At 44.6% G+C, this 19,504-nt stretch overlaps 2 protein-coding genes and 1 non-coding gene across 3 annotated transcripts; 1 reads left to right on the plus strand and 2 right to left on the minus strand.

Annotated features, from left to right (window-relative positions):
* Nucleotides 1–8,408: 8,408 nt before the first annotated feature.
* LOC103721257 (heavy metal-associated isoprenylated plant protein 47-like) lies at nucleotides 8,409–9,418 on the minus strand. Its single transcript, XM_008811388.4, has 3 exons — nucleotides 9,344–9,418; nucleotides 9,030–9,105; nucleotides 8,409–8,872 (listed from the first exon to the last, which is right to left on the minus strand). The coding sequence occupies exons 1-3, from the start codon at nucleotides 9,347–9,349 to the stop codon at nucleotides 8,604–8,606; spliced, it is 351 nt and encodes a 116-aa protein (XP_008809610.2). The 5' UTR covers nucleotides 9,350–9,418; the 3' UTR covers nucleotides 8,409–8,603.
* Nucleotides 9,419–10,971: 1,553 nt separating this feature from the next.
* Nucleotides 10,972–11,069, plus strand: LOC113463658. Its single transcript, XR_005513575.1, has one exon. It is a non-coding gene; the product is annotated as a U6 spliceosomal RNA (small nuclear RNA).
* Nucleotides 11,070–12,097: 1,028 nt separating this feature from the next.
* LOC120111826 (protein IRX15-LIKE-like) lies at nucleotides 12,098–13,255 on the minus strand. The gene has a single exon (XM_039129721.1). The coding sequence runs from the start codon at nucleotides 13,247–13,249 to the stop codon at nucleotides 12,101–12,103; it is 1,149 nt and encodes a 382-aa protein (XP_038985649.1). The 5' UTR covers nucleotides 13,250–13,255; the 3' UTR covers nucleotides 12,098–12,100.
* Between the last annotated feature and the right edge of the window lie 6,249 nt (nucleotides 13,256–19,504).

A 19,504-nucleotide genomic window follows, 5' to 3' on the forward strand; every position in this document is an offset into this window, starting at 1 on the left:
TAACGATTTATGCTCATAAGGGAAACAGAATTAGGGAGCGCATGCTCGACCCCTTCCTCGAAATGGGCAAGGTAAGCCTCTAAAGGGTCCTTACTATAAGTTTATAAGAAAGTCTCCTGAACCAGACTTTCAATCATGTCAACTTCATTGATTTCTTCATCGTCTGGTGGTTGTTTATTTATGTTGAAGATATTAAGCTCGACTTTCATGTTGCCAAAAGATAACTTCAGCATGCCATTTCGACAATTTATCACAGCATCTGCTGTGGCTAAAAAATGTCTACCTAAAATTATAGGTGTGTGACTGTCTGGATGTATTATAGGTTTGGTCTCAAGGATAACGAAGTCCACAGGATAGTGAAACTCGTTTACCTTCACTATTACATCCTTCACAATCCTCTTGGGATACTTCACCGTCCTATCTGCTAAGGAAAGGATAATATTTGTGGGCTTTAATTTTTCCAAACCTAACTTTTGGTACACATAGTAGGGAAGTAGGTTCACACTGGCTCCTAAATCTAATAGGGCTCTCTGGATGATCGTCTCTCCTATTTTTATTTCAATGGTGGGGCAACCAAGGTCTTTGAATTTTGGGGCAATCTGTTGTTGAATGAGAGATGAGGCTTGTGCAGCCATAACAGCTTGCCTAGGAATGCTGGTTTTTCTTTTGACCTTGGTGAGGTATTTCAAGAATTTTGTATAGGAGGAAATTTGTCTTATGGCATCGAGAAAAGGTATATTTATTTGAACAGTTTTAAAGACTTCCATTATTTCATCAAAGTTAGATTGTTTCTTAGAGTCCTAAAGTCTACCGGGAAAGGGAACCTTAGGTTTGTATGTTTCTATGGGTTCTTCCTTTTTTTTTTCTGTTCTTGACCCCTTTTTGAATAGGGTTCTTATTTGATTCATTCTTATTTTCTTTTACGTGTTCAGAAAGTTGGACTTTCTTATTCACTTGCTTGTCAGACCTTAAAGTAATAATTGCCTGGACTTCATGGGTCGAATTAATTTCCACTGACCTCTCTGACCTTGATTTTGTTGTCTACTAGGGTTAGACACTGGTTGACTAGGTAGTTCACCTTTCTTCCTATCCCCTAGAGAGTTTGCTATTTGGCTTAGACTAACTTCAAGTTTTGCAATTGCTTGCGTATAGAATTGGTTAGTCTGGGCTTGGGCTATATTGGTCTGTTGTTGTTACTCGATAAAATCTTGTTGTTGTTTCATCATATTAACCATCATGGTTTCTAATGGTGAAGGTTGCTGTAGGATAGGGGCATTATAAGAAGGTACAGATGGAACCAAAGGTTGGTTCATTTGTGATGGACCTATCCTGCGGAAGTTGTTCTGAAAATCTGGTAGACCACCTTGATGTTGAATAGGTTCATTTTGCTTATATGAGAAATTTGGGTGGAACCTATTATCAGGGTGGTAAACTGGGTTGAACGAGTTGGGAGTGGGCTTCTTGAAGGCACTATATGAATTTAGAGCATTTGCTTGCTCGGCCTTTATGGTGGGCAGATTAGGGCAGCACTCCACTAGATGTTCCGGACTGTTACACAAGACACATAAACTATGTGACTCGTGATCCACTTTCATGATGAGATTTAGCTCTTTATATAAACTCGAACTAGTGGAAACAGTGAAAACATCAAATTTTTTACTTAAATTGTTCACTCCAGTATCCAGATTGAATATGACATTTTTGAGGTCTGGGTCTGTTTTTATTTCATAATTATCTGGTTTTCTAGACCCGAACTCATCTCTGTTTACTTCCTCACCATAGCTATTTTGGGCGTTCTTGGCTAAGTCAACAAGAAATTCATAGGCTTGATCCGGGGTTTGGTTCATGAACCTACCCTTGTTGATAGTCAACTTTAAAGACCACGCAATAGCACGTATCTAGTAGGATAGTGATTACGGGTATCGATCCACAGGGATTGGGGTACAGTTATTTTTCTTAAAAATAAAAATATTTAAAAGGAAGAGTTTGTGAAGAAAATTAAGCTAAGAAATTTAATAAAAGAAAATGCAATTAAAAGGATATCAGTTTAGAGAATCTAGGGCAAGGAATTCACCACTAACATCGGAACAAGGGTTATTTATATTTTATTTCGTTCTTGGATTAACATGCAAATTGGCTACAAGCCTAATAAACATTTAAATAAAAATTCACAAAAGTAATTTGGGCATAATCCATCTTCAGTTGGCATGAAATATCTACCCTAATCTAAGGTGGCAGCACATCGCATCTTCCCTAAGCATGGACTATCTTATATTTACTTAGTGATCATGAAGAACAGTTGTATAAACATCATATTTAAAATCACAGAAATTAAATATGAGATGAAATAAAATATTCATTAGAAGCAAAATAAGGTTTATACAACTCCAAGAATAGAAATCAAAATATAAAACCCTTGGCCCTTTGCTAGGGCTACATCCGGCCCTAGTGAGGAATTTAAGCTTCCATGCAGTGGAGGATGGCAGCAGCAGCACAGCAGCGGGCTCCCGTCACTTTCTTCTCTTCCTCTTGTGATTCCCCTGAGATCGATTCCTTTCTTTGGGAAATCATTCCCAAAATGCCCAGAAACTCTTCTCCCTCCTCTGTCTTCTGCGGGATTTTGGCCTCCGAAGAGCTTGCCGAAGAGGAGTTGGGAACAGCCCCCGGTGGGGGAAGAGGGATGCCCCCCCGATGGGGAAGGAGGAATGAATCGACTCCCTTTTTATAGCCTGCCCACGTCTCTCTCCTCCCCTCTTTTGAATCAAGGATAAGGATGCAGAGGATCATGTGGACGTTGGGAGATTACATGGAATCAAGCCGGAAGAGGATGGGATCCCGTGGATTATGCAAAGGATTTGGCTTTGTTTCTTAACAAGGCCCTGTTCGTTGGACGCAGGAGATCACCCATGGTTGGCTGGGTCAATCCGGGAGAAGAGGAGAGTCAGGAGATAATCAGTCTAAAATGATGGGAAGAAGTTGGGAGTCGTTGGATTCATCAAGGTTGGGTGGATAGGCTGGCACTCTAAGGCTCTGTTCCGAAACAGGGGAGGAGGATGAATCTTTGATTTGCGGTTGTGGATAAGCTCAATCCGGAACACTGACTGGTTCGGAGCTAGGATCTGGGGTGAATACGTGGATGAGGCTGAATACAAGCGGCTGTTGGCTTGGTTCATGGCCGTGGAAGGTGAACACGGGCACGAGGGAAATCTGGGAAGGTTCACTGGCTTGATCCACGGGTGATGGAATTCCGTTCCAAATGGGATAAGATCTAGGAAGATGATGTGGATGCTGGGGAGATTGGTTTCGTTCATGGGATACGGGAGGAAAGGAAGACGGTTGGGATGCTGGGTTTATCCGTGGGAGGATGGAGTGGACCATGGTCGCTGAGACTTTGCTCTGTTTTTGGACACAGGGGATCCCATGCGAATGTGGAGCAAGGGAGATGATTTGTGAGAAGAAATCTGGAACGATGGGGCGGTAATCTTTGAGTTCGGTTAAGGAAGAGATGCTCACTGGCTGGGAAGAAGTTGTTCCGCAGATGATTCGGGAGGATGAAGATGAATACGGAGACGTGGAAGCTAGGGAGATATTTGCGGATGGGAAGGAAACAGAGGAGGCTGTGAACGGTGGATAAGAATTGAAGTTGGTTGGGAGATGATAGGATGTTATCCGGAGTGATATTGGCTCATGGAAAGAAGGAAATGGCTGGGAGATGATGAGGTTTCGGATGCTGAACCGGACGCGTGGGAAGATGAGCTGGGACATTGAAGAGGATGTGAGGATGGCTGCTGGGACGTTGGGATAAGGTTGATTGCAAGAACAGGGGAGATACCGTGTGAGATTTCTCATGTGGATGGTTGAATCAGGCATATCCGAACGCGAACGGGATGAAGGGAATTCGGATAAGGAATACCCTGATATGCTGGGAGGAATCCGGGATGATGGAGTTGGGATGAGGATGCAGATGGGCTTTGTTTGGTAAGAAAACGTGGGAGGGATGATTTGCTTGGCATGCATCGCGGGAGAAGCTGACTTGGTTTTGTGGGACACGGGATGCTATCCTGGCTGGCAGCGGGATATGGATGAAACGAATCCGAAAGAAGATGAAGTTGCTGGGATTTTGTGGAAGTCTTTGTAGGGTGCTTGGATGCGGAACAGGGGTTGTGTTTGGGTGTGGGAAGATGTTGTGTGACGAAGGGAATGGGCGCCTGGGACTTGGATTTGATCATGGGATGAAGATGAATTGCGGATGCTGGGGATGCCGTGAGTTGGTTTAAGTCCGCGAGGGGGCGTGGTGCTTGCTCTGTTCTTTGGACATGGGAGGGGGAGTGTCGTGGACACGGGTTCAGCTGTAAACGCGACCTGCACACATTAGACTAGACCAGTAAAATCAAGCAAACTCGAATTATTTCTAATAATTTATTAAAATGCAATGATATAGGAGATTGAATTTTCTTATGTTTAAATTTAAAATATATGCGTAAAAATAATGATAAGTGCTATAAGTAAGATATTAATTTATGTATTATTTAGCACTTATCACTTGTGCATGGACTTGATCATGTTCCTATGTACTGGAGGTAATCCTTTGTAAAAAAAATGTACTAGATCAGTTTTGTCAAGCCCATGGTGCGGGCACTTGACCAAAAGATCGTGAAATCTTTCCCAAAGTTGGAAAATTCTTCCTCAGATTTTTCTCTAAAAGTTCTGATGACATCCTTAATTTTTTCAGTCTTTACCATGGGATAGAATTTAACCATGAACTTCCTAGACAGTTGTTCCCATGATGTGATGGAATTAGAAGCAAGAGAATACAACCATGCAGCGGCACGATCCTCTAAAGTCATGGGAAACAACCTTAATTTAATACCCTCTTCATCTAAGTTTTGATTTCTAAACGTTTGACAGATTGTCAAAAATTTGTTTAGATGAATATACGGTTGTTCCCTCTCAAACCCATGAAATTTGGGTAACATGTTTATTGTTGCAGCCCGAATCTCGAATTGGGCTGCATTATTAATTGGTAATACTATGCAAGTAGGGGGACTAGCAGATGCGGGTGCGAACAACTCATTCAAAGTTCTAATATGTTCACCCATTGTAGAGATTGATGGTTGGTTTACAGTTCGCAGGTTGTGATGAAAAGTTCTGTCAATCTCAGGATCAAATGGGGTTAACTTATCCCTTAATGACCTTCTACCATGCATACATTATCAACAATTCATTAGATTTGACTCCTAAAATGAACGAAATCCTAAGAGAAAAGAAGAAGGGCTAGACCAAGATGACCACAATCAACACCACACAACGGATTGGCTCTTTAATCTTGAGATTAAAGAAGGTTTAGTAGCTTTTAATCTAGTTGCACAGAGATTAATCAGGTTAAAAAGTTTCTGAAATTCTCTCCTAGATTAGACAGCTCCTAATCTCCTTTTCAGATTAAGCTTGAGCTTACCAGTTAAGCGATCCAGTAACCAGTGACCAGAAAAGTCCCGGGGTGTGTGGTGGTGCCAGAAGGGATACACCGATACTACAATACCCGTAACAGTTCTTACTGTTGTAAAACTTTTCTATACATCATCAATTACTAAATTCTCACTAGAGTGGCTTTCAGCCGCTTCTTTCTAAGAGCCTAATTGAGCTCGAAAACCCTAAGGCCAACGTCTAATTGATTTTAATTTAATTTGGCTTAGAATATGTATGCAAGGTGGTGATTTTTGGGCTAAGGACAGGTAATGACTTTCCGACCTTATCTTTTTAATGAATTTTGCCCTTAAATTATTTTATGCAAATACTTAATACTAAATGCAGCAAATATTCAATGATTTTTTAAAGTTTATGGAATGTCATTAGGTTGTACTGATTAAATGAGCAAGCAAAAAAAAATTATATATTTTTTTAATTTTATATTTTTTAAAAGAAATTTATATAGGAATAACTTGAATTAAACTAAAAACTAATCCTTATGCATCAGTCAATCTCCGAATGCCCGTTGAATAAGCTCTGGAGATTACTCCGTGAGGAGCCCCAATAGAGGTATGATAACCTCGGGGGATTGCACCCTATCGATTACTAGCATTTTTTTTTTAAATTTCAAATTTTGAATTTTAGAATTCAAATTTTGAATTTAAATTTTTAAATTTTAGAATTTTGGAATTTTTTTGAATTTTTAATTTTTTTTGAATTTTATTTTTGAATTTTAAATTTTAAATTTCAGAATTTAATAACTACGAAATTATTAACTAAAAATAATCAAAATAAGAGAAATTAATAGAAATAAAAAAAACTTACTACCGGAGTGTGTTCACTCCGGGCATCTAAAATTCGATTTGATCTTCGTGATCGTTCTTACTTTTCGATTTGCCTTTCCGGCAACGGCGCTAAAATTTTATTGTCCAATTCCTGTTTACCTCAAAATACGCTAAACAGATCGTTGTTAGAACCGACAAACAAAGTTTAATTTAATTTTACTCTTACCTTTTCTACTTGAAGAATAGTGGTCGTAAGAGGTCAATCCACAGGGAGGCAATTGGAGTTGCATAAAAATTAAAACATTCACTCGGATTCAAAATCGATTTTTGAATAACAAAAGAAAAAAACATTATGTGGGGAATGTTGAATGATTCTCTGGTCTACCAGAGAATGTTTTCTAATTGAAACTAACTAAAAGACAAGTACTTAGATTCGAAAAGCATTTATATATTTAATTAATCAAAGAAGAGCTTTGGCATAAATTAAAATGGATGAAACTAAGAAGATTGAAGCGAACATAAATTGCATAAAAGAAGATTTAATGTATTGCATAAAAGAAATTAAAATTGCAGCATAAATAAAATCTTAAAAGTAAAACTCTCTGCCAAAATAAAACTCTCTAAAGTTAAAACTTAAAACAAAACACATTGCTCTCAATTAAAATTCAAACTAAAAACAACACATTGCTCTTCTATAAAATAAAACATAAAAACAAAAAAGAAAAAAAACACAAAACTTATCTTTCTTCTTCTCCCCTATTTTTTATTCTTTCTTTTCAAACCAAAACAGAGCATTTCTTTTTTTTTTTCCTCTCTTCTCTCCCAAACCGAACCCTCTTCCCCTGTTTCTTGGCCCAATCGACCTCCACCTCCGACCAGCCGAGAGCCTCCCTTCTCCTCTCCTCTCTTCCTCCTCTTTTATAGATCGCCCCCACCCCTTGAAGCCGGCGATGGATCCCCTGATGGAGGGGTAACGGACGCGGGTCTTGGGAGTTTTTGCCGGGACACAGAGCGACCGCGGGATGAGCTGGCCGCGGGATTGCTTGGATGCGGAAACGGCTGGATCATGGGAGGAAGGCGTGATCCGTGGAGCACCGGATTGATTGCAGATGGCCGGATCAAGGGAGCTGGCTGCTGGGATTCCGGGAGGTTGACGTGCGAACGGAAGAAGATGAGATGGGAGGTTGAGATGCGTTGTGGAACGGGTGCTGTGGGATCGACGGAAGGAGAAACGGATGCTGGGATTTCCTTCTTTGGGTGCCGGATTGGAAGCGAGAATCCTTGGATGCATTACTCGTGGAAGCTTGATCCGTGGAAGTGAATACGGACAGGAGAAGAGGAGCTGGTCGCGGGATCGACGGAATGGAGCTGGGAGGAGGGGCTGGCCGCGGGATTACTGAGGAGCCGGGAGCGTGATCGACGGGAGGAAGAAGCTGGGAGAAGAAACGGATGATGGGATCACAGCTTGAAATCGGAAGGAAGGAGAAGACGGGCGCGGGATCCTTTCTTCCCCCCCTGTTTCCGCACGGGATGAAGCTGGATCTGATTTGGAAGATGGACGGCCGTGATGCACTGCGGGAGGAAGAAGAAGATGGCTGGATTGCGTTCGAAACGGGCACCGGAATGGAAGGCGATCGGGGACGTGGCATGGACGTGGTAGGGACGCGGTTGGGACGCGCACAGGGATGGCGCTGGCAGCGACGCGGACGAACGCCTGATGCGGAAGGCTGGCTGAGACGTGCCGGCTGGTTGCTTGCACGGCGCGGGAGAGCTGGCTCGGTGGGGACGCGGGCTGGACGTGGAGACATGCTGGAAAGCTGGCTGGCATGCTGGGATGAGCTGATCTTAAACCCAATGTTATTGGGTCTCTTGGATTACTTGCACTCAAACACAAATACAACGTTAATTAGTTAATTTTATCATTAATGATTAGCTATAATACTAATTAAGATGGTACGACGATTGCACTTTTGTGCTCTCATCATCCTCATATGCAGCTCTCAACTCAGCCTCAATAGACCAATTACATGTTTTTCCAAGATGTTTTCAGCAAAAATAGTAACCATTTTAATACGTCAGATTTTTCGTGAGAACTCACATATTCAAACTTTTCCCTTAAGCCTATAAGCTTAATTCAAGAAGTTTGGTGCTCAGACCACAGACCATATTAATTAAGTCTCTCGTACATCGTCAAGGCAAGATCAACAAAATAGGTAGTTGAGTGATTGCAACACCAACCTACTCCATTGTCGGTCATAATAATAAGCAAACACCACATTCTACACAAATATTTGAAGTCCTCATAATAAAAACTAGCAAGCAAAGGGATGATCGATCCCAATGATCCGTAGTTTACAGGATGGAACAAACGTTGGGGTTCGAATAAATATTGGGATCCTCGTACACTACCACGGGCGGAGCTGGCGGGTAACCATACCATGCAAAGTTAGGCTCAACCTTTGGTTCTTTTGATTCTTCATCATCTTTCTTCACTTCCGCCACTTTAACTATGACAGAATGGCCTATCTTCTTCCTCAAAATGCCTGTCAAGATAACAGGATCGGCTTCTCCGACAACAACCAACTGGTTCTTCTCCCCGTCCACCTTAACAGAATCAACGCCTGTCGTATTAAAAAGAAAAAAATTGTATCAGTTGGAGCTCGGCATCTTGGGAGTCCATATATTTGGGGCATGATAGTCATAATTATATATATTTTATCTGATTTCTAATTTATATATTCAGCAAAGATGAGCCTCAAGAATCTGGTAATCTACCACCTGCTGATGCAGCCAACTGCATGGCCTTGCTCCGGCACTTCTCGCAGTTCATCTGCACGTTGATCACCATCTCCTTCTGCAAACACAAAATATATGCATGTATATATCACCATGTAAGAATTGCTATCAGCTGACGAAACTAAATTCAATTTTAGCGATTAACTGTGGCATGGTGTTGAGTTGATCCAATAGCAAACAAAGAGAAGTGCATATACCCTAAGAAAATAGTACTGCCATTCGACAAGCAGTATGTTTTCATATATGTGGCATCAGAATAAAAATATAAAGAAAAAAGGCGAGTTGGCCGTACGTACCTTCATGTTTTTTCTAGTTCTTTGTCGAAGGGTATGGAAGGATCGGTCTTGGTGCTGAACAGATGAGAAGTTAACTCTGATAGAGGGAGAGAGATGAGAGGAGGTCTCTTTAAATAGGAGCTTGTTGGGCTTTTTTTTTTTTTTTTTTTGGTAATATGGTTATTGTGCATTTAAGAAGGAAAGGTCTTCCAAGAATCTTCAAATCTTCCACCAACTCTAGAAAGCCGTAAAATTTCAGCAATTCGTTTCCTACAAATTTGAAGGCCGCGGTTTCTGGACCAAGTCGTGGTGAATCAATGGCATCAACTGCAGCTGAGGTCCCCCCACCGCATGGTAAGTTCGTTTCTTTTTTTTTTTTTGATAAATAGGGGAAAAATTACTTTATTTTACTGTAAATATATACATCCATGGAAATCACAAAATAAGATATTCAAAAATTTAAACAATAAAATAGCTGTAGAATTTTATAAAATAGTTTCTATATGGTTTGCTACATAAGATGCCATTGAATCTCCTACACAGCACAAAAGAAAACAAATTACTTGTCATTTACAAACAATATTGTAGAATAGAATGAGAATTAGGTTCTAGAGTAAGTGAAGTTAATAACCATTTGATAATTGCAGTAGATGAGTAGAATCTCTTATATATAAAATATGTGAAGTCCTCGATATCTGTCCCTTCTAAGCTGCATATAGCTCCACTTAGAATTGTTGAATTAAAAACTCGAACTCCACCTATAGCAAGTAGAATACTACTAGGACTTCTGATTATAAACTTTGCTCCACCAAAAACACCTCTCTCGTATAGGCTATTGTCGAAGTTAATTTTAAGAAAGCAAGAGATGGTGGTTCCTAAGAAAAATAAATAAGCTAAGAGGACCATAATCTACAAAGGAAGGGTCAAGAGCCATAACTTATTCTTACTATCAATGGATCCTCCAAATTCTTGAGGATGAGTGGATATTCTAAAAAGAATCATTCTAACACTCTATTTCTTACTTCAAAAATACATTTATTTCTAGCCAAGGAAGTCGTCGGTGGATGGTGTAGAAATAATGTCTGAATCATGAAGGGGGGCCAATTTCTACGCACGTGATGCCACTCTTTAAACGGTAAGTTTCTTTCAACGTAACTCCAGCAAGGTACCATCAGACCCGTTTGAACACAAAAAACCTTAAGTTTCATTTTTTATGGCCCTTGGAGAATACGTATACATTAGAAAAATTAAACTTGACTTACCATAAAAAAAAAAAAGGCAACTTGACCTACCAACAAAAAAAAAAAGAAAAAGGCTTGACTAGACTTTTTAGAGGTCTTCTCCTCTCTCTTTTTTTTTTTTTTTTTTTTTTCTGTGGCGAAAGGGCAAGGGGGAGGAAAGGACAAGCCCTTAGAGGTCTTCTCTTTGGTAGCTTTGCCCATGAATTCTACCAAAAACAATAACATCAAAGTCAAAAGCTCGCCCGCTATTTTTGTACCTAGGTTTACTTGACTTAAAGACTCAAACGTGAATGAGAATTTTAGAAGTTTTTTAATATTTTTGTATTATTACTTTTCATAGGTGATGCGGTGATTGTTTACCAATATTTTCCTATATTGACGATGGTAGCGAACAAAGGAACGACCGGATCTTCGAAGACATTGATAAAATTGGAATGATACAGGGAAGATTAGCATGCCCTTACGCAAAGATGACACGCATAAATTGAGAAATAAATCTAAATTTTTTAAACCAAAAAAATAAAAAAAGGAGCGACCAAGAACTGCCAAAATTGTATGTGATTTTTATAAGACTCCGAGTCACTCATACCCACTCAACCTGGTCCTGCCGAGTCTAAGCCCAGACGCGTTCATATGGACTTGTAAATAACCAAATTGACTATGAACGTGATAGAGTACGAGACTTATAATTTAGCTCCAATAGATGGTTCAACTACTGCTTGGAATTGGGGTCAATTGGAGCCAATAGCCCTGTCGGTTATTAAACAAAGCAACCCAATTAAACACGGTGATGTGCCCTTTCTGAAGACCTGAGGCCTTTCTAGTTTGCTGAAAATTTTTTTCTCACTAAATTATTTTTTAATTAATAAAAAATAGTATATTTTAGAATGTTTATATTTAATTGAATATTTATTTTTTAAAAAATAGTATAAAATATTAATTTTAATTTTAATAAAAAAAATCTTATCCGGCTGGATGGGGTGATAAACTTGAGGCCATTTTAGCCAGGACTACAGGAGCAATGGGACCCGTTTATGGACAACATTGACTTGCGGTCAATCTTGCTTTTGAAAGAATCAAACTCTTTTTAACCAAAGGAGGAAGAGACATCACTGTCCTTTTGTAAAAGTGGAATTCTACTTTACCAAAGCCATAATTGATTAGAAAGACTTTTCCTCGAAACCTACGGTCTTTTAAAATATGAACTAATGAACCAACACTACAAGAAAAAGGAGCTTTGGCGACGCTTTTTGAGGCTTTTACCGACGCTTATAAGCGTCGGTAATTTTCTTTCCGACGCTTTTCAAAGCGTCACCAAAGCGTCGGCTATGTCGGAGTGGAAAAAAAATTGCTGACGCGTTTGAAAAGCGTCGCTAAAGGTTATTTTTAGCGACGCTTTTAAGCGTCGCTAAAATTCCTCAACCAGTTCAATTAGCGACGCTTTAAAGCGTCGTCATAAATTTTTTTATGAAAAAAAATATAAAAATACCCAAGAAAACCTTGCTGTCCCCTGTAAATTAAAAAGAAAAAAAAATTACTAGGCGGCCTCAGCGATGGTGCTGTTGGCACAGAAGTCGTCGCGGGTGGCGCCGTTGCCGCCAGGGATGAGGAAGTGGGCCAGCTGGCCGGTGTTGGCGACGAGATTCTCGTTGCAGAGGAACTCCTCGCTGCACACCCGCTCCACCTCGCGCTCGTAGTCGTGGACCAGCACGTCGGTGGGCCCCGGGCCGGCGGAGCGGGCCATCACCGCTGCCGTGAAGATGGCGGACATCCTCCCGGGGGAGGTGGAGGCGTAGCCGCGGGGCCCGTCCATGAGGATGACGTCCCAGGGGATGTCGTAGAGGGCGTTGGGGAGGTCGTTGAGGGCGAGGCGGCAGTCGGAGAAGAGGAGGTTCTGGACGGGGCGGCAGTCCCCCCGGCGGCCGCGGCGAGCGGCGGCGATGAGGTCGGGCATCTCTCGGGCCTTGGTGGTGTAGGCGATGTCGTAGGCCTCGAGGCCCGGGAGGCGGCCCTCGAGGTGCGCGATGTAGTACTCGTTCTCGTCGAGAAAGACGGTGCCGCCGTGGTTGAGGGCGCGCCAGAGAGGGGTCTCGTGGCCGAGGCCAAAGACGAGGAATTTGCAGGGAGCGCGGCGGCGGAGCACGGCGGCGATGGTGCGGAGGTCGGCGTCTCCCATCTTGCCGCTGGAATTTGAGGCGGCGGCGTAGTTGACGAGGGCGTCAAAGACGGGGTCGGGGAGACGGGAGTTGTGTCGGAAGGAAGAAGGGGCACGGGCAAATTGGTTAGAGGAGGAGAGGCCGGGGTCTCGAGGGGTGGTGGTAGTGGTGACGAAGGCGAGGAGGGCGGTGAAGGTGAAGAAGGAGGCGAAGGCGATGAGCCAGAGACGGTGATGAGACCCCAGGAGATACAACATGGGCGCCGCCGTGGATCCACCGCCGGCGCCGGCGCCGCCTCCGCCACCTGCCTGCTTGGAGGACTGCAGGAGGATGAGCTTGGCGTTGTTGATTCCCTTCATCTCTTTTGTGCGCTGCTCTAATTTACAATAGGAGGAGGGATCGGGGGCTTGGGTGGCCTGAGAAGGCATGAAGCCGACGCCGGAGAAGAGGGAGGAAGCTCCATCGAACTCCATCGACGCCGGAGAAGAGGGATCGGGGGCCTGGGTGGCCGCTCTCTCTCTCTCTCTCATGCTTCTTGGAAGGAATCTAATCAAGAATCGGGAGGGGGTTAGAGATTTGTAAGGGAGGGGGTTTGAGGGATCGGGAGAGGGGAGGGGATTTGTAGAGAGGAGGGGGGAGGGGGCGAGCGGCGGAGAGAGAAGGAGAGGGGGGCGGCTGGATTGGTTAGGGATCGGGAGGAATTTGCAGGGAGGAGGGCAAGGGGGGATAATGGCCTCCGACGACGCTTTCTAAAGCATCGTTGGGAGGAAAAAAATAAAAAAAAAAAGAATTTTTGCTTCCGCCGACGCTTAAAAGCGTCGGCCCAAGCTACGGGTTTCAACGACGCTTATAAGCGTCGGCGGAAGCCAGACTTCCTAAAAAATTACCGATGCTTCTACTTAGCGTCAGCAGACAAAAGTCAGGAAAGATAGTTTTTCTTGTAGTGCAAGTATCCGGCCTTCAAATATTCTTCACGCCTTTAAAAAAAAAAAATCAGCCTCCAATTGTCATTTGTAATCTTATTATTATAGGTCCTTGGTTTTAGTTTATTTTTTTTTGCATCGGGAGTTATGTTGATGATAAAAAATACGAAAATATGATGACCAGAAAGCGACCTAACTACGTTCTTGCTTCTTTTTTTTTTTTTTTTTGAGAACTAAATAAGTTCTTGTTAATTAAAGTTTAAAACTCGAATATTTTTACGCAATTGGCTGGCGTTTATTATTTCTTAAACAATTACTTTACGTTAATAAAGAGGTAGCAAGAGTGACCTAACTACGTTTCTTGTCAACTCTTAGTAGATTGCCGGTGACGGTGGACACGGCGAGGATAGCTGGCCTCAGGGTCAGAGATCTGATGGAGCCGGAGGGAGGACGATGGAGAGAGGAGCTGATTCAGAAGGTGTTTGGGGTGCAGCTGGCAGAGATGGTACTGGCTCTACCTGTTCTTGCCCGAGAGAGGCCAGACAGACTAGTCTGGGTGCCTACAGGGAGGTCGCAGGTGCGCGCTAGGGATATTCATCAGTTGATGAGCCGAGAGCCAGGCCGGCAGATAGAGGGGGGATGGATTTAGAGGATGCAGATTCATCCGCGTGTGGCGCTCTTCATTTGGAAGGTGGCATGGGGTTGCTTACCGATCAGGAGCTTGTTAGCACGGCGTGGGATGAGGATCACTCAGGGTTGCGAGGTGTGCATAGATACTGAGGAGACTATTGATCATGTTCTACTGCAGAGTCCCAGAGCCAGGGAGATTTGGAGGAGATCACCGGACCTATTGCCCCACTCAGTCGAGTCGGTACAGGATTTGATTCATTGGTTGAGGGTCTCCATGCGAAGGCCTAGTACTGCTGATGCAGGGATTCGCTGGGCATATTTGGCTTGTTATATTTGGTTGGATAGGAATGCTGGCTTGTTTGAGGGTAGGAAGTTGCCACCGAGGATGGTGGTGGATAGAGCGATACGTTATGCGAGGGAGATCACCACAGTTGCGGCGAGGTTCTCTTCTGGGATGGCCGGGGACATCTCGGGTACTCCTTTCGCTGTTACAGCGCCCAGGTTCGCCCTTGTTTCTTGGGTACCCCCACCCTCCGGTTATCTCAAGGTGAACTTCGATGGTAGTATGTCGGCGGACGGAGTGTTCAGAGGCGTTGGCTTTGTGATCAGAGATCATCTCGGAAGGATGATAGCAGCTGGTGGTCGTCGTACGCCGGGACATACTGCTGTTGGGATGGAGCTGCGGGCAGCTTGGGAAGGAATATCCTTTGCTAGGCAGATATTGGGTGCTGAGCGTCTATGTCTTGAGGGGGACTCCTCTGTGGTGATTGACTGGGTGCGAGGACTGACAGATATGGTGATGGCTATCCTCTTATCCGCGACACTCGTAGGTTGGCTCAGGAGTTTTTAAGAAAAAATCATATTGTGAGGAAATTAGTTGAAATATTCAACAGAGGAGTTGCTGTTGTGCCATCAAGATCTTCGACTACAGCCAACAACCATCTTCAAAGCTTCTGATCTATATTTATTATTTCATTTACTTTAAAGCTTCGTTTACATAGTTGCAGTATTTATTACATATTTTTAAACTCTGTTGTAACGGTTTTATTTGCTCTAAAATTGATAATGGTTCTTCCAAATCTTAATTGGAAGTTGTTGAATCAGGAGATTCAACAAGGTTTAAGGTTTTGATTGGTGAGCCTGTGAAAACCAGCTAGATTGTTTGTGAGCCCGAAAAAACAAATGTGTAAACATTTTGGTTGGTGAGCCTATGAAAACCAGCTGGATTATTTGTCAGCCCAGAAAACAAACGGGTTAAGGTTGTGGTTGGTGATCTTGAAAAAACTGATTGGATTCGTTGTGATTCCAAAAAAACAGCGAGTTGGGTTATGAGCTCGAAAAACAACCATAGTGTAATCAGAGTAGTTATAGTAAAATTTTCAAGAGTCTTGAAGAGTGGATGTAGGTGTGGGTTACACCAAACCACTATAAATTTTCTTGTCTCAGGCACTGCGGGGCGCGTGTACGAATCGAGAGTTGGAGGCTTACGTTCTAGCCTTAGAGGTCTGGCCCATCTCTCATTTACTCTTTGCCGATGATTGTCTTTTGTTGGCCAGGGCAGGGGTAACGGATGCTCAGGTCCTTAGGGGCGTGCTAGCGGATTATTGTGCAGCATCAGGGCCGAGAATAAACCTCCAGAAGTCAACCATCTCCTTCAGCCCTAGCACGGAGCACAGGGTTAGACGAGAGATTCAGAGGATTCTGGAGATGCCAGAGCAGGACGAGACTTGGAGCTACCTAAGTGTACCCATCACAGGTAGGAGGTTGAGGATGGTTGAGTGCTCTGGTCTGGTGCCGCGTGTGCAGAGCAGACTGGAGGGATGGAGGACGTCGTCTCTTTCTATAATGGGCAGATTAACACTGATTAGATTGGTGCTAGGCTCCATGCTCGTCTACCTCATGGCAAACATGGTGGTACCAAAGACAGTGCTGATAAGGATCGAGCAACTAATTCGGATCTTCTTGTGGGGGTCATATGGAGGGGGACATTGGATGCATTTAGTGGCATAGGAGAGTGTTTGCCTACCCTTGAGTGAGGGCGGCCTTGGGGTGTTTTCTCTCCTAGAGAGGCGTGAGGTGCTCATTGCTCGACATGCAGTTCAATTTAATGCTGGAGACACAGGGATTCTAGGGTCAGATTATGACAGCTAAATATGGCCGGGCAAGCCCTAAGGGGGTGGCCCAGAGTGGGCGCAAATGTTCCTTCATGTGGCGAGAGGCACCTGCCAATTGTTTCGGCAAATACTAGATGACTGATAGGTGATGGGAAAAGCATCGAGATGGCCGACGATCCGTGGGTGGATGCCCTCCCTTTAAGGCTCTAGCCAACTACGGTTAATGTAGAGGCAGTGAAGGGACTATGGGTATGCGACCTCCTCGACCCAAGGGGGGCAACGTGGGACGATGCCAGGTTGGGTCAAGTTTTTGGAGTACATCTTGCTGAGAGGGTCTGGTCTCTTTCGGTACTGGGGTGTGCAGGACCAGATATCCGGATTTGGAGCACATCATGTAGAACCGGCATCAGGGTGGTGGATCTCTCCCGCGTGTTCCAGTGGGAGCATGAGCCAGGGCCGGAGTGTGCTTGGATCTGGTGCTTGGGCCTTCACCCGAGGGTAGCACTATTCTTATGGATGGTGGTCTGGGATCGGCATCCAACGAGAGCTGTACTCAGCGGACGAGGTTTGAGAATTTCTTCAGAGTGCGGGGTGTGCGGTGTTGACGAGATGGTGGACCATGCGTTGTTTAGTGCACATAGACGAGGGTGACTTGGCAGTTGGCAGAAATTCTATGGGTGGCTTGGAGTTAGAGGGACCAGTTCTTACGGACCATCCGTCGGTGGTCGAGCTGCCCACTGACACGCTAGGAGGTTGTTAGAGCGACTTGCACAACATAGTAGATCTGGCTGGTAAGGAATGTTCAAACTTTTGGTGAGCACAACATGTCGCCAAGGCTCGTAGCGGAGAGCGCTTGGGCGCAGGCGGTGGAGATTAGTCATGTTTCCTTCTCAGAAACGCCATTGACAGCTCGAGATATCTGGAGTTCCCATTCTGCCCAGGCAGCACTTTGTATAGTATTTTTATCTAGAAGCTCCCACCCAAGCTTCCTCAAGGTCAACTTCGATGTGTCTGTTTTAGATGGAGGCACGAGGAGAGGTGCGGTTTTCGTCATCAGTGACCCAAATTCTAGGGTAGTGGCAGCGGGCGACTGTCAGTTATTCGACATCACGATATTCGGTGTGGAGTTGAGGGCTGCATGGGTGAGCCGTCGACATGCTCGGCGAGTGCTACTAGCTAGTTCAGTCATCCTGGAGGGTGACTCAGCCACAGTCATCAGTAGGATCCAAAGGGGTTCGAGGGCTGCCGACTGCGACCATCCCTTGCTTCAAGACATCTGGATGATGATGCGGGATAGAGAGGTTGTCCAGGCTAAGTATGTATTTAGAGAAGCCAACGGATTGGATGGTTGCCAATGTGGCCAGCTATGCTGTTAGCACCTTGTCGACTGGGGATGGGAGCTGCCTCGAGAGCTCCGCGACATTCTATTTTCTGATTTTATTAGGTGCATTCATACACGTATTGTATGAACTACCTGTCCTAGCCAAAAGAAAGAAAGAAAGAAAGAATTAACCCTCGATTCAAATTTTGGGTCGGATTCCATAGCCCAAAACCCGAATCCAACCTTCATCTTTTTCCCCAAGCCACCGACCCAAAAAGAGGAGAAGGGGGCAAAACCGGTGGCCCCTTCTCGCCCAAACGGTGGCGGCGACGGCCGCCTCCTCCCCAAACCGCGCCGCTCCCTCCGGGCGGGAGGAGAACCGACGAGAAGGAGAAGACCCCTCCCCACCCCCCGCGCCACTTTCTTCTTTCACGGCGGCGTGGCCCTTGCGGCCTCCGGTGTCTTCTCGGGCCACCACATGAGAGGAAGGGACGGCAGCGGAAGCCTGAACGTTGCCGTCCTTCATCTTCATCCCTCCTTTTTTTTTTTCTTTCCTTCGCCCGCGGTGGCCATGGCAGCCACGGCGGGTCGCAGCCGCTGCAACTCGCCGGGGCGGCGGGCCGCGGCCTCTGCCGGCGAGCACTTATATCTTTCAAATTAAAATTATAGTTTATCTGCTGTATTTAATTAAAAAATTTTAAAAACCAATTCACCCCCTCTTGGGCTGCATATCTGGGCAACAAAGTCCACCATGGGGCTTAGACAGGAATGTCCTTTATCCCCGTATTTGTTCATTATTTGCCCTGATGTCTTGTCTTAGGCACTGCGGCCGTGTGTACGAATCAGGAGCTGGAGGCTTACGTTCTAGCCTCAGAGGTCTGGCCCATCTCTCATTTACTCTTTGCTGATGATTATCTTTTTTTGGCCAGGACAGGGGTAACGGATGCTCAGGTCCTTAGGGGCGTGTTAGCGGATTATTGTGCAGCATCAAGGCCGAGAATAAACCTCCAGAAGTCAACCATCTCCTTCAGCCCTAGCACGGAGCGCAGGGTTAGACGAGAGATTCAGAGGATTCTGGAGATGCCAGAGCACGACGAGACTTGGAGCTACCTAAGTGTACCCATCACAGGTAGGAGGTTGAGGATGGTTGAGTGCTCTGATCTGGTGCCGCATGTACAGAGCAGATTGGAGGGATGGAGGACGTCGTCTCTCTCTATAATGGGCAGATTAACGCTGATTAGATTGGTGCTAGGCTCCATGCTCGTCTACCTCATGGCAAACATGGTGGTACCAAAGACAGTGCTTGTTGACCCCCTAATGGATTTTGATGAATACAAAACACTAGAGTATAATTCCATTTATCTTAACAATTTACTTGAGGATTTCATGTGTTTAATTAAGAATATTGTTAAAAAATGTCTAGGCAAGTTTCCATAATTTTATGAATTTATTGAAGAATTTTTGAGCTGAAGAAAACAGATCAGGGACAGCCGAGACGTCTCCGGGTTGTCTCAGAGACGTCTCTGGCACAAACAGGAAGAACTGGCACGACTGGAGACGTCCCCGGCACCTGCCGAGTCGTCCCCGCGATAGCGGAGTCGACTCTCTCAGTAGCGGAGTCGACTCTCTCAGTAGCGGAGTCGACTCTCTCAGAGGCGGCAGAAAGGCCGATTTCAAGTGATATGCGCGAGTCGTCTCCACAGTAAGCGGAGTCGTCCCCGCAAGTAAAAAGTAAACCTCCCGAGTCGTCCCCGAGGTAGCGGAGTCGGCTCTCTCAGGGTTTTCCAGAGGATGTCT

Source organism: Phoenix dactylifera, chromosome 9 (genome assembly GCF_009389715.1).
Source record: "Phoenix dactylifera cultivar Barhee BC4 chromosome 9, palm_55x_up_171113_PBpolish2nd_filt_p, whole genome shotgun sequence".
Taxonomy (NCBI): domain Eukaryota; kingdom Viridiplantae; phylum Streptophyta; class Magnoliopsida; order Arecales; family Arecaceae; genus Phoenix; species Phoenix dactylifera.